This window comes from Anolis sagrei, chromosome 2 (assembly GCF_037176765.1).
Source record: "Anolis sagrei isolate rAnoSag1 chromosome 2, rAnoSag1.mat, whole genome shotgun sequence".
In the NCBI taxonomy this organism is placed as follows: Eukaryota; Metazoa; Chordata; class Lepidosauria; order Squamata; family Dactyloidae; genus Anolis; species Anolis sagrei.
In genome coordinates, this window is record NC_090022.1 from 51,739,867 (window position 1) to 51,755,642 (window position 15,776).

Consider the following 15,776-nt stretch of genomic DNA (forward strand, 5'->3'; position numbering starts at 1 on the left):
AGGTAATGCAACAAGTTCTCTGATTCATAGGGAACTAAAACCTGGATCTTCCCAATCCTACAATAGACCACTATTCTAACCATTCTAACATAGCCCTTCACACCATTACTATCTAGGAAACCGTGCCCATTTTGGTCATAATAGTCTTTGTTATAATCTGGATTTGTAACAATCTAATTGGACTCGCTGAATCAGACTTGGATATGGTTATATGGTTGATAATAATGTTTTACATTGATTTTAACCTAATGTTATAACCTACTCTGTAATGTCATGTTGTATTGTGTTTTATATGTGTGGCATCGAATTGTTGCCATTGTAAGCTGCCCTGACTCCCCCCTCAGGGGTTGAGAAGGATGGGGTACAAATGTTTGAAATAAACAAATAAAATAAATAAAACTAATCTATCAAACTAAAATAATCTGCCCTACATTATACAAATTTAGATTACTGTCTTGAAGATAGAATGAGGTATTGAACGAAATCACTTTTAGCTACATCTATTTTCCACTCCTTTCCGACCAAGACATGTTTCATGGTGTGTAGGACCATTGATGGTAACTGGTCAGGATAGTTATGTACCTCCTTCAATACCAGAGGACTATATATTTTCATGATGTGAAAAGTGAGTATGTCATGACCACTTGGCTGGTCACTGTGTGTACAGAATGTTGGATTACATGGACCATGGTTTTAATCCATTGTTGCTCTTTTTATGTTCTTACCATTTGATTTGTCTGTTACAGAAATTTCTGAGTGTAATTTTTGAGACACCTTTAAGTGCAGTGGAAATACTAATGATATGAACTGTTCCACAGGGATACATGGTGCATGGAGAAGAAGTGAGCTATTTTTCAGTGGAGTAATTTCAGTAGAAGTTGGCCATCTGTCAGGGAAGCTGTTACAGCAACTTGTCATGTAGATTCATGATTGGATAAGGGGTTTGTTGAACCTTAAGATTCCTTGAAACTACAATTTTATTTTTCCTACTTTAATATTACTTTTTGCTCTTTGTTATTAATTTATTATATGCCTACTCCAGTTTTCAACAAAATATGATGCTCAGGAGTTAACAGTAATTGCAAAACAGATCAAGACGAAGTAAAATAAGGTTAGATCATAAAATCATAACTGTAAACAAGTGGTCTAAAGCAGTAATTGGTAAAGCAGTTTAAAGGCCATTATGCATCTTCACATCCTTTTAAAAATAGTAATAATGGGAATTCTTCACAACTTTGAAGAGATTATATTTCTCAACCATGACAGCAACACGAGAGAAAGCATTCTGCTGCATGTCCTTTGAGTGGACCACCACAGACAAAGATGTTCTCAAAACAGCTGTTTCCGAAAATCTTAGCATCTATACAGATTCATAATAAGACTTGACTTCAGGCTGTTGGGTACTTTAATGGTTAAGACCAACACTTTGATCTGAGCCCAGAAAGCAATTGGCAACCGGTGTAGCTCTTTCAGTATTAAAATGCAGGAAATCCAAAGCACTCCACAAACAAACGAACAAACAAACAAGCAAACCTTTATTACTGTCATAGACCAACATAGGAAGCTAAAATCAACCACATAAGCATCTGTGATAATGATGCCTTTGTTTTCTGGTGGTTCAATACACCTTTGCGTCATGTGCAAAATTGTTTGAAGTACTGTATAAAGTTATCTTCAGGTTATATATAAAGTTATCATCAGGCTATATATGTTTCATATGTATATGAAACAAGAATTAATTTTGTATCTAGACTTGGGTTCCATCTCCAAGAGGTCTCTATGAACATAAGCTCATTATGTACGTTTATGGAAACACAGGTACTGCATTAAAAAAAATCCCTGAAATCCAATTTTTTTCCGATCCTAATTATTTTGGATATGAGATACTCAGCTGTTGCAGGCCCAGTGCCTGCTGGGGAGCCTGGGGCAGCTCACAAGGAGGGAGAGGCCAGCTCAGGCCTCTCCTGCAGCGGGCGTGGTCAGTTGGCCATTGGCCGATTGACCCGCCGGCAGGAAACCTTCCCGCCTCCAAAGGAGCTTCTGGGAGGAAGAAGCCCCTCCAAGGCCAGAATGGTGGTGGGGGATGCCCTGCACCGCAACTTCTTTGGCCCGGTAAGTCGGGCCATACCTTGTATTTTGGATATATGGGATACTCAGCTTGTAATGTTTACCTGATTCCATTTAGTTGTTATCACCTTAGCTGCTACCTGTTGCACTAACTTAAGCTCAAAAATAGTCTTCAAAATTGTTCCACATATCTTAGCGAGAGAATGAATGACTACTGCTAAGTAGTTTTTAAATTGTTTTCTAATGCTTTTTCTCAATTTAAAAATATTTATGTATTAGCATGGTTGCTTATACTCTTTTACTGTTTGCCACATTAAACATTCTTTCTTTTTTTACAAAGCCAGGAGAGAATATGTATAGAGAGTAGCAAGGTAGAGAGGTAACATTTTACAAGACTCCACAGTCTTCAAATTTACTGCTTTTAATCCAATGAGTGTTTTTCACCCTGTGCCAATTCAAATACTGTATATACTTGAGTATAAGCCTAATTTTTCAGCCCTTTTTAAGGCTGAAAAAGCCCCCCTCGACTTATACACAGGTGAGGGTCCTGGCAGGAAGGTGTGGGGCTGAAAGAAGAGCTCCTTTCAACCATCCACCTTCCTGCCAGGCCCTCACCTCTCCGCACAGCAACCCAGCTCCTAATTCTCTACTCCTCTCTCGCACACACAGAATAATGATTTAATCAGAGTTGGACAGTTCTATCATAAATTACAGTTTTATGTAAATATTCAAAAACATCTAACCTACTGATGCCTCAATTAATTTAATTTTATTGGTATCTATTTTTATTTTGAAATTTACCAGAAGCTGCTACATTTCCCATACTCGAGTCAATATGTTTTTCATGGTAAAATTAGATGCCTCGTCTTATATTCGGGTCGGCTTATACTCGCGTATATATGACAAGTTAGAGTAGCCAGCTTGTATCAACAGGCACCAGTTAACATGAGATTAAAGACAAAACCAAATTCGGGTTTGTTGCTTTGATGATTTTCCTTTGCAGCCTTTAATATTTGTATTCTCTGGCAGGTTAACTAGATAAAATTGCATGCTATCTAATGAGTTTAAATGCCTCCCCAAGGACATTTCATTTCACATGTCCATATTTAGACTGTCCAAATAGCCTTAATAGGGTTTCTTCTCTGGATAACAACTCCTGGAATCCCTTCAGCCAACAGGGGATTCTTGGAGTTCTAGGGGAAAAATAAAAGAAACATGATACACTATTTCCAATTTCTCTCTGCTTCTCTGCCCATCTGACCGTATTTGAAGTTCTATTGCTTTCATTATGTTTTCTGACAAAATAAATGGATGGAAAGGCACTGTATTAAGGCACACAAATGTTTCCAGATTATGTTGACCCTAAGGCAAAGCTATCATGGCGTTCTAGCCATGTTTGTTGTTGTATTTATCTGCCTCCAGGAGACAAAATCTAAGCAGGTCAGTTTTTTGTCTTCACCTTTGCATCACATGGCAAAATTGGCCATGGTGTCCAGTTCAGCACCATTACACAAACAAGTATTGGGCACATTGGTGCCTGTGGAGACAAATCTGTTGACCCAGTTTTGTGCACATGTGTGGGGAGCCTGTTCCAGCAATCCCTATTCATGCATGGTGGATGGTCAGTGTGAGGACAGCAAAGTGTTTCTCTTTAAACAGCACCATTTCATCAGGGAGAGAAGGCCTTCTTCTACAGTGGTCTTTTGCTAAATGGGAAATGTATATCTTTTCTTTCAGTGTGTCCCAAATGCTCCTCAATTTGAAATTCATCTCAGCTACCCAAGCTGTAAATGTTGCATATTCTGGCATGGTTTTTCCTCTTAAGAAGGCAAACAGGCATAGTGTTATGCAAAGATCACTAGTATTTAAAGCACAAAGCTTTTATTTGCATTTTCTTCCTGTACTTATGTGTTTCATAAACCTGGCATATATTACATCTCTACCACTACTATCAGTAGCAGAGTGGCTGTGTGCTGAATTCATAGTATCTGAGAACACTTTGTCAGATACTCATTTTTTTTATAAAGCACTTCACCAAATGCCTCTGGGAGATTCCACCTGGTTTGTTTTGTTTTTAAACTGAGGAAATGCTTTAGGTTAGTCAAGCAATTGGTCTCTTTTATATCAATCAGCAAGCACTTTCAGTGTAAACTCTATCCATGATATGATATACAAGTCATGTTAAAGCTTACAATTCTATATGAGGGGTTTCTAACTGTTACATAACTTGGAAAGTATCCAGAGCACACAAATAAAGGTCAGATATGTGTTCATGTCCACGGGTGAACAACACTGTTCGTTCCTGATGCTAGTGCATGTAGCTCTCGATTCTCCTTTTTCTGGAACTGATAGGGGCATAGGACATTGACTGATACGACTCTCCAGCAGTCTCTAAATGTCAGTCAACATTGGTAACAGGCAAGCTGAAATCTTCTTTGAGGTGCTCAGAGCACTTTTAAATTGCATTGTTAAGGCCTGTGATGGCCCCTCCATATCTTTAGTTTCAGTCTCAAGATAAGAGCTCGGACTCATCTGTTTCATGCAGTGCTTCTGAGATGTTTGAAATTCCTCCAAAGCAGAGAAACAGGCATTCTCCTGAACTCAGAACTGTGAAGAGAGACAAAAGGTCATCATGGCAATCACATAGTGTTTCTGAAGCACTTGGAGCACCTCCAACATCCAGTCCAGTGCAGAAAGCCCCCTGATCCCTTCCTTTGTTCAGAATTTGCCAGATGGAAAAGGAATGCTTACTGTAGCAAATGAAGTTGTGGTCAGTCTATTTAAGACAGCAGGGCCCTTTCCACACTGCAAAATTCTCACACAATGTTTCTTTCATTGCTGTGGTTGCATCTTATGGAGTCTTGGTAAAAGCAGTTTGAGGGAGATGCATTTTGTGTGCTAAATTCCTCCCCCCCCCCCCCCCACACACACACACTAAAATGATTGATGAGCTTAGAGAGCAACATTTAGTTCACCAAAGAGGCTAATGATATTAAATGAAAGTGGGTCTTGTCTCAACATAGCTTGGGTAGGTTTTCTGTATTGTTCTTGTCACATACTAATAGTATTATTTTCTAATTTGTTTTGCCACTATGCCCTCCCCTCTCCCCAAATTTAGTATGTTAGGTCACCATTTAAATTGCAAAATGAGATTAAAGATGATCACAGAGCTAGAAAAGCTGCAGTGACTGCTGTAACAGTGTGACCAGAGAGACCCCCAAATGAAAGGCCATTTGATTCCTTTCCCCTCAAGGATGCTTTGTTTCAGGTCAATGATTCTCATCAGACTGTGTTTAAAGAACTAATTTACTGAGCCTTTCAGTTAGCAGAGATAGGGGATGTAACATTTTGTTTTCACTAACTCTAGAAATTCATTGTTTCCCATCTGGTGTCCAGTTAGAAGGAACTGGACATCAGTTCTTCTAAATTAAAAGGACATACCCGTGGTCTCTTGTTCCAGCCAATGGTTGTTTGAAACTGTATTGTCTAAACTTACAAGTAAAACCTAAGCTGGGTGTCATATACAGCTACACATTTTGTTTCCACAAAGCCTTAACCCCAGGTTTATAGGTCTGTTTCTTTAGATGGAAAGCCACCTCAGATGGCTTTGAGTCTAGATCGAGGAATAGTAGAAAAACCGCTGAACAATTTTTTGCTCACAATTTAGCCATTCACTCATAGCCATATTTATGCTCATAGTTATAAAGTATTCTTCACCAATGGGGAGAAAAAAGACTTAGGTGTGTGCATCTGGGGGGGGGGGGGGGGGGGATAATCATAAGTAGTCAAGGACAGAGAAGAAAAGCGTGAAGAAGCCAGCTGTTCCAACAAATCAATGTTGTGGGATGGAAGCAGCTGTTTATTTTTTTAGGAAAATGTACTATTTGGATTTTTTTTTTAAAAAAAAAAATTATACTTATCCTTCATGTTTATTTGCAGCTGGAGTGATGCATTCAAAGGCTTTAGATGTCCCTTTTGTCCATTTAAATAAGAACTCAAGGCATCTGGGAAAGGGCTTGTGGGAGAAGGTCTAGAAAGTTGTCTCTATTGAACCAGGTGACCCCTGTGGTCTCTTCCAACACCATGATTCCATAATAATGAAACAAATCAAACCACTATGGTAATGTTACTGCTTACCTTCAAGGAAACAATTCTAACTGGTGACAAAAAAAGCTTAATTCATTTTTTTTTAATTTTGGTGCATGAAGGCTAAAGAAAAAATGCAAATTTCACAGACTGATTGGGTACCTTTTATGCTTTTACATTAATCATTGGACTTCCAGATCGGCAAAATACTAAAGGCAAATGTTTTAAGTATATTCATTTACATGAACTTGGTTGAAGTAGTGATGAGAGAAGAGGAGGAGGAGGACACCTCTCTGTTTGAGACACAGAAAAATGTTTTGTGGGAGCCTTGTGCTTTCCATGAGCTTAGCAACAGCACAGGCAAAGGCAATGTAAGCTGAAGCCTGAAAGGAAAATGTACAGTGGTTTCTTACAGTATGTTGATTTTTAAGACATTATTACTCACGGCATCCACAGCCATGCTTTTATTTGGAGACAAATCTAACAGTGATAGTTTTGCATCACACAATCTTACAAACTTGCAGTGCGTTGGAATGAAATTTATTCTTAGCTCAGTTCAGTTTACTAATAAATAAAATAAAATGTTTTTTGACTCAACATTTTAAAATTTTCTGATCCAGAGACCAAAAGGATGTTTTCAAATATTTCACTTTCAGGGCACAATGATATAATGCGCCAGCTTTTTTCTTCTCCCGATCAGTGATCCAAAGACAATACTGCCTCTAAGCTCCACTGAGTGGCTATAAAAACCACCATTAATACAATAAATGCATCCCACTCCTATAAGGATATTTAAGAAACAATTCAAATTGACTCAAATACAGCTTCTGCAATATTTCAAATATCTCCCAAGCCATTCAAAAGAAATAGGAAGGAAATTACAATATAAAAGAAGGGTGGGTACTGCCTTTTTAACCATTGATGGATATATAGGATCCTCTGCCTCTGTGGAGCTATTTATTTGCAGTATGGCATTGCTATGTGATACAATGGGATTGACACAGAATACCTGGACCTTATATACCCCTTGACTATTTTTTAGCCATTGGAACTATTATGGATAAAGTCGGCAGTGTTCCCACCACCACATAAACCACATTTTCTCACTCAAGGTACAGAACGCACGTCACACTTTAGATTTGCAGTGCTAGGAGCCTCATGGAAGCACATTTCTCTAAAACAAGGTATTTATCCATTGTCTATCATGTTTTGATTTGGAAGTAAAGTATTGAAAAACACGTGTGGGGGGGGGGGGGAGAAGCAAAGTAGAGATGAACACCATGTGCTAATTAATGGTCAACTGTTTATTCCGGAGGACCTCATCACATTAAACCATGGGTGCACTTTAAATCTGGTTGCTGCATCCTGTGGAATTCTGGGATTTGTAGTTCAGAGAAGGGCCTTTAAACTGCTCAGCCAGAGAGGTCCTGGGCCGCATTAAACTACAAAGCCCATAATTCTGCAGAAGCCAGCAACAGGATTTAAAGTGGATCCATGCTGTAGTCTGATGAGACAGTAAATAATAAATCCCAATGTGTTTTGGGCTATGTCAGGAAAGGTGGTCATACATAAGAAATTGCAAACTGCATACTGTCCAAAGGATTGGACCACTAAGTATTACAAGCTTGTAATACTTATAGGCTGAAACATTGATTTTGAAGTCAATTCTGTGGGACTGAGATAGCTACTTGAATACATTTCTGTTTTGGAAGAGGGTTCTCCAGGCTATAACAGTGAGAGCAAGAAACAGTTTGGGAACAGGTTATACAAAGAGCTGCTGTTGTTCATATGACTCAAATGCACTGAGATCTGCTTCAGATGTCCTGCTGGTTTGTCTAAATTCTCATCTATTAGGCTATGAAGCCATGGATAGGAGATTCCTTCTGTTGGTTCTGTGGTTTTGGGATGCCCTTCCAATGGAGTTCTGTCTCTCTCAAATGATGAATTATTTATACAAACCTTTGGAATCCTTTAAAAGCTATTTCTTTATGGAAAACATCAACAATGTGCACTATGAGAATTAGACAGTAATTCAGGGGTTTCTTGTATACAGCTGTAAACAGAGATGAAATTGATTTTGGTTTATTTAATGTTCTTGTTTTCTTAAGGGATGCCTGTCTTTTCAAAATTGGCATGTGTTGACTAATGTGCAAATGGCTGCTAGGTTCATGTGCTGGAGAGCAATTGCCTACATCAGCATTAACTGTTCCATTTACTGTTCTGTGCTTTACTGTTATAATATATCATCCTGGAAAGGTACAGTCTTCAAAAGTGCTCATACATCCTTTAATTCTTGTATAGAACAGCTTTTGGGGCTTTGAGGGACACATACAATGATACCTTGTACATGGGGGTAGGATTGCTAAGTTTGCTCAGGAGCAATTTTAAACCTTAGTAGATCATGCAGCAGAAAGAGGTACCATAAAGGTCCTTTGAGATGGACCAAAGTAACTATCCTCTATAACTTCCAACCTCTACTTTCATTTGCAGCACTTCCAGCACAGCTATTGTCTTTCTGGTAGAGGTGTAAAGTGAAGAGCCATCATCAGTCCCATTGGCACCAGTGTATCCTCTTCTTCCACCTCCTATCATCTGTTAAAGATTAGAGTTACGGGTGCCCCATTCTGTGTCCGACCTTGCAATGCTAAAGTGATCCATCTGTCTGAGGTGATGCACATGTGCAAATAGACACAGAGCAATTACTTATCCTTGCTGGAGCTTTCTCTCTATTCCTTAATCAGGGATCCTGTTCTTTCTTTGCTGTTAGCAATCAAATGGTCTATATATAAAAATAAATGGTAGCAGCTAGAGGCAATGATCTGGTCACTCCTGGCCTGCACACGTAAGGTCATACATAAAAGGAGGAAGGGGCTTGGATGTAGATTCTAAAATCTTGCTTTAAAAATAAATGAATATGTAGAGAAAACTCAAACTAATGCTTTGTAGTGGGTTGTTTTGTGGTTTCCAGGCTGTATGGCCATGTTCTAGCAGCATTTTCTCCTACTGTTTCATCTGCATCTGTGGCTGGCATCTTCAGAGGATCCTTGTATGCCTTATAGTTTTTTCTTAGCCCAAAAGCAGAGCCTGTGAAGTTTTTAGGGCTCAAAGGGGGTGGCTTTCAGCATAAAAGTTGAGAGGTTCAGCTGAAAGAGCCATAGGAGAGAGCCCCTTGGTGTATTGGCAACTTGCTTAAAAGAACCAAATACACATGGAAGTCCACTCCCACTCTCCCTCCTTTTTTCAGGTTAGTTGGTAACTATAAGAATCAGTTTCTATTTACTCCTCATTGTCCTCTAGTATTCTTGCTAGCTGTGTGATAACACTTTCTGAAGAAAATTTGTATTTTGTAGATTTGATTCAACATCAAATTTCTTTGAGAAAAGACATATGGCTTGATCTATTACAAGATATAAATTATTGCATTTCTTGCAATTTAGACTCTGTAAACTCCTGAACTAGTGGACCAAATGTTAGATGTATGCAATCCGTTTGCATGCAATGAAGCTATCCTAGCTCAGCCTGCCTGCAGCCAAGAAATGGGATGGAGTGGCTCTCTTTCTTTCATTCTCCTTCTCCCTTTCCTTCACATCTCCTTCATAGCCCTGGTAACACAGATATAGCAACCATCCCACCAACATACAGAATAGGCCAAAAAAAGACATTGCCTATTGGCTTATTGGCCTATTCATTTTGACTAACCCTGTATATCTTCACCCCTTTCTGAGCTACACAACCACCCTGACTCTGGACTGTGAGAACTCATTAATTCATGAAAGGATACCCCGAGTCCTTTTAATTGCCTCTTTCTGTATTACTGGGATCTCCATCTGACATTTAGCTCATTTTTTGTTTATGAAGCACTGTTAAACAGCACTCATGTGTAACTGATTTCAAGAAAGAGATAAATGATTATCCAATTGTTGTGAGACACTGAGATGTCATTGCACTGAGTTGAATCTAGTGATATTACTCCATAGTAATAAGAGAAGTTCATAGGTCCAGTATCATTTTCAGTTCTTACTAACAAGGTTGTCCTGGAGATTGAATTTGAAGTGGCAGGTATGGAAGTGATTATTTTGTCATAGTCTTGGACTCTGTTTTTTTTTTTTTTGAGGATTTTGATTTTTCTAAAAAAATCTATTAACTCTGTAAATTTAAGACAATAGATTCAGACAATGGATTCAGACAAATTTCATGTGAATCTTTTGCATTTAACATGATTTTGAGACGAGGGCGAATATCAGATTTACTCTTGTATTGATCTTAATTACAACGTAACTTTCTTTGCCTAGTGAAAATGTATTTTCCTTGACAGTGGAGGCAATTTCCCAAAGAGTTGCTTTAAGAACTCTGAACAGATCTGAAACTTCTTTAGGATCCTTTAAGATCAGAGTAGACAAATACCTCAGTTAATGTTGAGCATCCCATTTCTATTTTCCATTGCTTCTCTGGTGAACCAATTTGAAAAATGAACTACACGGTCTCTGAGTACCTCACCTTCTTGACCTGTTTCATCTTCTTCCTCCACTCGGGACTGCAGGTGTGGGCTCCTGCAAGTTGGAGATAGAGTGCTTTCTATCAACAGCATTGCAACAGAAGATGGAACAATGGAGGAAGCCAACCAGCTCTTGCGGGACGCAGCTCTTACTAACAAGGTTGTCCTGGAGATTGAATTTGATGTGGCAGGTATGGAAGTGATTATTTTGTTATAGTCTTGGACTCTGGTTTTTTTTTTTTTTTGAGGATTTTGATTTTTCTAAAAAAAATCTATTAACTCTGTAAATTTAAGACAATGCAAAGCCTTCGACAATACAATGCAAAGGAATTGGTTACAAGAATGTGTTCTGAGATCTGGATTTGAAACTTCACACAAGAAACAAGAAGCCTTGAATTCAGTTGTTTCTTGCCAACCAAATTTGGAAACCAGAATCAGAGACTTGTCACCCCAACTACCATGTACACTTTAAGACCATCTAACTCTAGTAAAAGCTCCAGATATAACCAGCACTGGAGTTACCTTAGGGCAGTCATGGGCAAACTTCAGCCCTCCAAGTGTCTTGGACCAACTCCCACAATTTCTAACAGCCTGCTGGTTGTTAGGTATTGTGGGAGTTGAAGCCCAAAACACCTGGAGGGCCAAAGTTTGCCCATGACTGCCTTACCCCTTGTACCTTTCCAACCCCCAGGTGACAAATTGAGGTGGAAACTCTATGTTTGTTGATAACAAAAAAGAGTTTCTGTATTAAGTAGACCAGAAATCTTGTTCAGTGAAAGGCAGATCCTTCTGTTCTTTTTTGGAAGGCTTTGGTTCTTTGTCCATAGCCCTGAGATGTGTCAGCAAAAGGTGTTTTGATGTACAGTAGTTTCTCCTGTCATAACATTACAGATTTTTGTTAATTCACTGATGTGACGTCTCTTCCTCACTTCTCCTCCCTGAGAAATAGATTATGGTTGGAGATGGAGGTGAGGCATGAGTGATCCCCCACTAATGTGAGGATTTAAATCTAGATTTCCTTTCTTCTAAATTATACTTTAACCTTTGGATTGTGAAATAGAAAAGCACGATGGCATTTTAAAAATGTTTTGCAGTTGGACTGATTAGGTAGAGAAGATATTGGAATCTATCAAAAGTCCGGCCTGCTCATATCAACAAAATGAAGACATCCAGTGTAATAAATCTTTAAATAAGCAACACCATCATCTCAAACATTTTACTTGGCACTGTAACATAGCCTGCATCACCGCCCTCAGGTGCATTCTCTTAATTGCTCACCACTCTCTCTGTGCTACTATTGACTAATAATTGTCAAGCATCTCCTTCTGGAGTTGTAAAAATGAAACCAGCTTAATTCAAAACTGAGCCACATATAAAATTTGCTTGGTTGAGCATTTCATGCACCCATCCCCCCCCCCCTCTCAATTTTACAATATTTGGCACCATGGCCTAAATTTTAAAAACTTTTTCAAAGTAAAAAAAACCCTATTCAGACACATCTGTTTCTTTCAGAGTTGAGGTAACATATGCATTTTTGTTATACACATTGACATGAAACTCTCCCAGTGCATGCAGCTAATTCAAATTTAAGTGCATTTAGCTAATTCAAAGAAGTCACACACATACCTGCACTCCAATAGCAAATGGAAATCTGTGCAAAGCAATGCCAAGTATAATTTTAAATGTGAATTACAGCCATTATGTATATCTCAATACTTTGGAATGAGAATAAATTGGGTTTGTTCATTCATTAGACTCAGAAGATGTGCAACAGCATTTTGACTGCTGAGATTGCTATTAGCATGTTTGAGGAAATGGATATCTGCAGGTTTGGTTTTACTTCGGAATGGGCACCTTTTCCAGCCAGAGGATAAACTCCAATTTGGGAAGAGTCTTAAGGGAGTGAATGGAGCCAAGGGGAAAAGACAAAGACAAAATTGAGAAACAAAATTTTGATGTCGCTGGAGGGAGGGCTGGTTGTATCTTTAGACATTCCTCTATGAAGCATATGAAGCACATCTGTGCCTGCTAGATCAGGGGAAAGACAGTACAATAGTTTTCCCATCTACAAAGTGCAGTTCAATTCCATGCAGAGTGTTGAAAACATGCAAGTATTTTTATCTCCAATTACTGACTGGAGAGAACAACAGAAGAGGTTTAGTGTGGAGCACTTCCATGGGCTGGATCTGACTAATATAGTAGTTGTTTCTATTTTTGTTTTAATTACAGTTCATTATAAGAAATGGGAATTTGGAGGACTGATCGCAATTATATCTGCTTTTCATGTACTGGAAGCCTTCTGAATGGATTAGCCTTCTTGTGTGTTGGCTCGCATCAATTTTCAGTTGGGCATGGTGTTGGCATAGAGGTTTGCACATCAAAAGCCAAGAGAAATAGGATCACAGGTATTAAACACTGCACCACCTTTTGTAAGGAATGACATACCATATATGAAAATAGCACCTAGCCCCTATGCCAGTAGTTCTCAACTTGTGGGTCCCCAGATAATTTGGCATTCAATTGCCAGAAATTCTAATAGCTGGTAAACTGGCTGGAATTTCTGGGAGTTGTAGGCCAAAACACCTGGAGACCTACAGGTTGAGATCCACTGCTCTGTGCAGAATACCAGCCAGCAAAGCAGTGAGATACAACTTTGTCCTCTCTCTATGAGGTGTGTCACCTAACTGATTGCTCTGTTCTATAGAATCTGTTATCCCCAGCAGTGGTACCTTTCATGTGAAGCTACCCAAGAAAAGAGGCGTGGAGCTTGGGATTACCATCAGTTGTAAGTACTGTTTAGACTTCTTGAAAAAATAGAAAAATCATCACTAGATAGATCCACTGTCAAGTTTAGGAGATCGTAAGAGCCCATTCAGTACTTCTCATTCTTAGAAGAGCATGATAAAAGCCAGGTTGGGGGAGACTTTATTAAAATAATATCAGCTATATTCTAATCTAGCTGCATGCAATAATCCTATTATTTGACATTCAGATTATGGGTTAAGTGTCTAGAAGAATGCTGAATGGCTATATCATTGTTGTTTGGCTGAGTATACAACTGAACCAAGTACCATTGTGGTGTAGTCGTGTGAACTCTGTACTATGACTCTGAAGATTAGAAGCTTTGAAATTCACATTCTGTGGTGGCTGAATACGTTCAGTCTTATTTGAGTTGGCCTGTGTTTTTCTCTCTCTAAGGTTTCCCCTGCACCCTTTAAATATTTATACTTTTGCAAACCCTGATGATCTCTCTAGTAAACTGATACCTACTTATCTGTGGATGGTACTGTTTGATCTACAAAAGCATCAGTACTATGACTTCTGAAGTGACTCTTAGTATATTTGATGGAACAGGTATCTGCTGTTGGGGAGAATAGTGTGTTGTGTTATATGGTACATATGAGTTATGTGCTAAATATGTGCCTTCTCGCTCAGGAAGATGGTTGCTGGTTACCCATGTCTAAGTAAAAAAATAATAAAGCTTTTGTACCTAGAGCTTTTCCAGAAATTGCTTCAGAGGACTATTTATTTTGTTGAGAAATCATTAATGATAATAATGGTGTTCAGTGATTGTTAAAGTTCACCATATTCACAATAGAGAACCATTTGAATTTCTGAATGGGTCACAATGAATTCACAAGTTCTCCTTTTGAGTATGATAAAACTTCCATTTACTATTTTTTTATCTTTTTCATCATGTGGTTTGGTCATCTTTAGGGATAGGTGAATAACTGAGAACTACACTCTCTCTGGGTGAGGTGCACTTCACAGGCAAGAACCCTGATCAGCTATCGTGCCCAAACAAGGTGTATAGTAATGCATAAGAGACATGGGGCTATGTCTCACCACAGCTTGACTCACCATTGTTGCATGTGCCAGTTCCAGATTGAATCAGTCCTGATCCTCTCTATCTTCAGCAAGGAGATTTGAAGTGGGCTTCCATCTGGATTTACCTGAATGTGAAAAGACTTGTTGCTCCCTTGCAATCTGAAGTCAGTTATTATGTGAACAGTTCTACCTACTTTCAGGTGAACACAGAAGGTGAACCAGGCAAGACTGAGAAGTGGAAGAACAGGCCCTGGGTATCTGCAGGACAAAGGCAAATGTGGGAGAGAAAACAGGAGTGTGGGTTTTGTGTGAGAAAAATTAGAACTTTGGTCTCAAGAAAGCTACAATGATTGGAATCCCATAGTACTTGGAAATGGAGAGGCTTTCAGCACCTAAAGGTGGTGAAAGGACATGGAAAAATGGCTTCAAACTACAGGAAAGGAGATTCCTAACTAGGAGAGTGTTTCAGCAGTGGAACTCTCTGCCCCGGACTGTGGTGGAGGCTTCTTCCTTGGAGGCTTTTAAACAGAGGCTGGATGGCCATCTGTCAGGGGTACTTTGAATGCAATTTACCTGCTTCTTGGCAGGTGTTGGACTGGATGGCCCACGAGGTCTCTTCCAACTCTATGATTCTATATGGTGCTAGATGAAAAGTGATTTGACTCCTAAATACCTTTTCCCTTCAGAAATAACTGCATGAATGTGTCTGTCCCTCATCTTTACTGAGAATGTAAAGATTCGAAAAACAAATAGATATATTGTCGAAGGCTTTCATGGCCGGAATCACTAGGTTCTTGTGGGTTTTTTCGGGCTATAGGGCCATGTTCTAGAGGCATTTCTCCTGACGTTTCGCCTGCATCTATGGATGCTTGCCATAAATGCAGGCGAAACGTCAGGAGAAATGCCTCTAGAACATGGCCCTATAGCCCGAAAAAACCCACAAATAGATTGACATTAATATCCTACTAGGATAACACTTTAATTTATAATCTGTTTTTTTTAATTAATGAAGAGCTTTGTTCGCAGTAGCAGCACTTTTCTGCTATTGTTGTATTTCAGACTTGCCTTCTGTGCTCCCTTTCACTCAGCTATCCTCAGGTTATTTTACTCTTTTAATCATTCTTTCAGCTGTTATGAGTACTTCTTTTCTGAGATGTGGCTTTATAGCAGTATTACACTCTTTTTAATTACACATTTCCCAAATGCTGCTTTGTCTCAATCAATAGTAGAAGGTGTTTTATAACCGGCGGAGTCACTGGTGCATGTGAGTTATGTGCTTAAACTTCTCTGAGGGGAATAA

The 15,776-nt window shown here is 39.0% G+C and overlaps 1 protein-coding gene across 9 annotated transcripts in view; it reads left to right on the forward strand.

The window, feature by feature from the left end:
- The window catches only part of GRIP2 (glutamate receptor interacting protein 2), a 503,998-nt gene that overhangs the window by 440,938 nt on the left and 47,284 nt on the right, over positions 1-15,776 (forward strand). For all 9 annotated transcript variants that reach the window (XM_060766226.2, XM_060766231.2, XM_060766233.2 and 6 more), the window contains 2 exons: positions 10,694-10,839; positions 13,353-13,433. In XM_060766226.2, the coding sequence (XP_060622209.2) occupies positions 10,694-10,839; positions 13,353-13,433 (227 nt within the window). The remainder of the gene's footprint in view (positions 1-10,693; positions 10,840-13,352; positions 13,434-15,776) is intronic.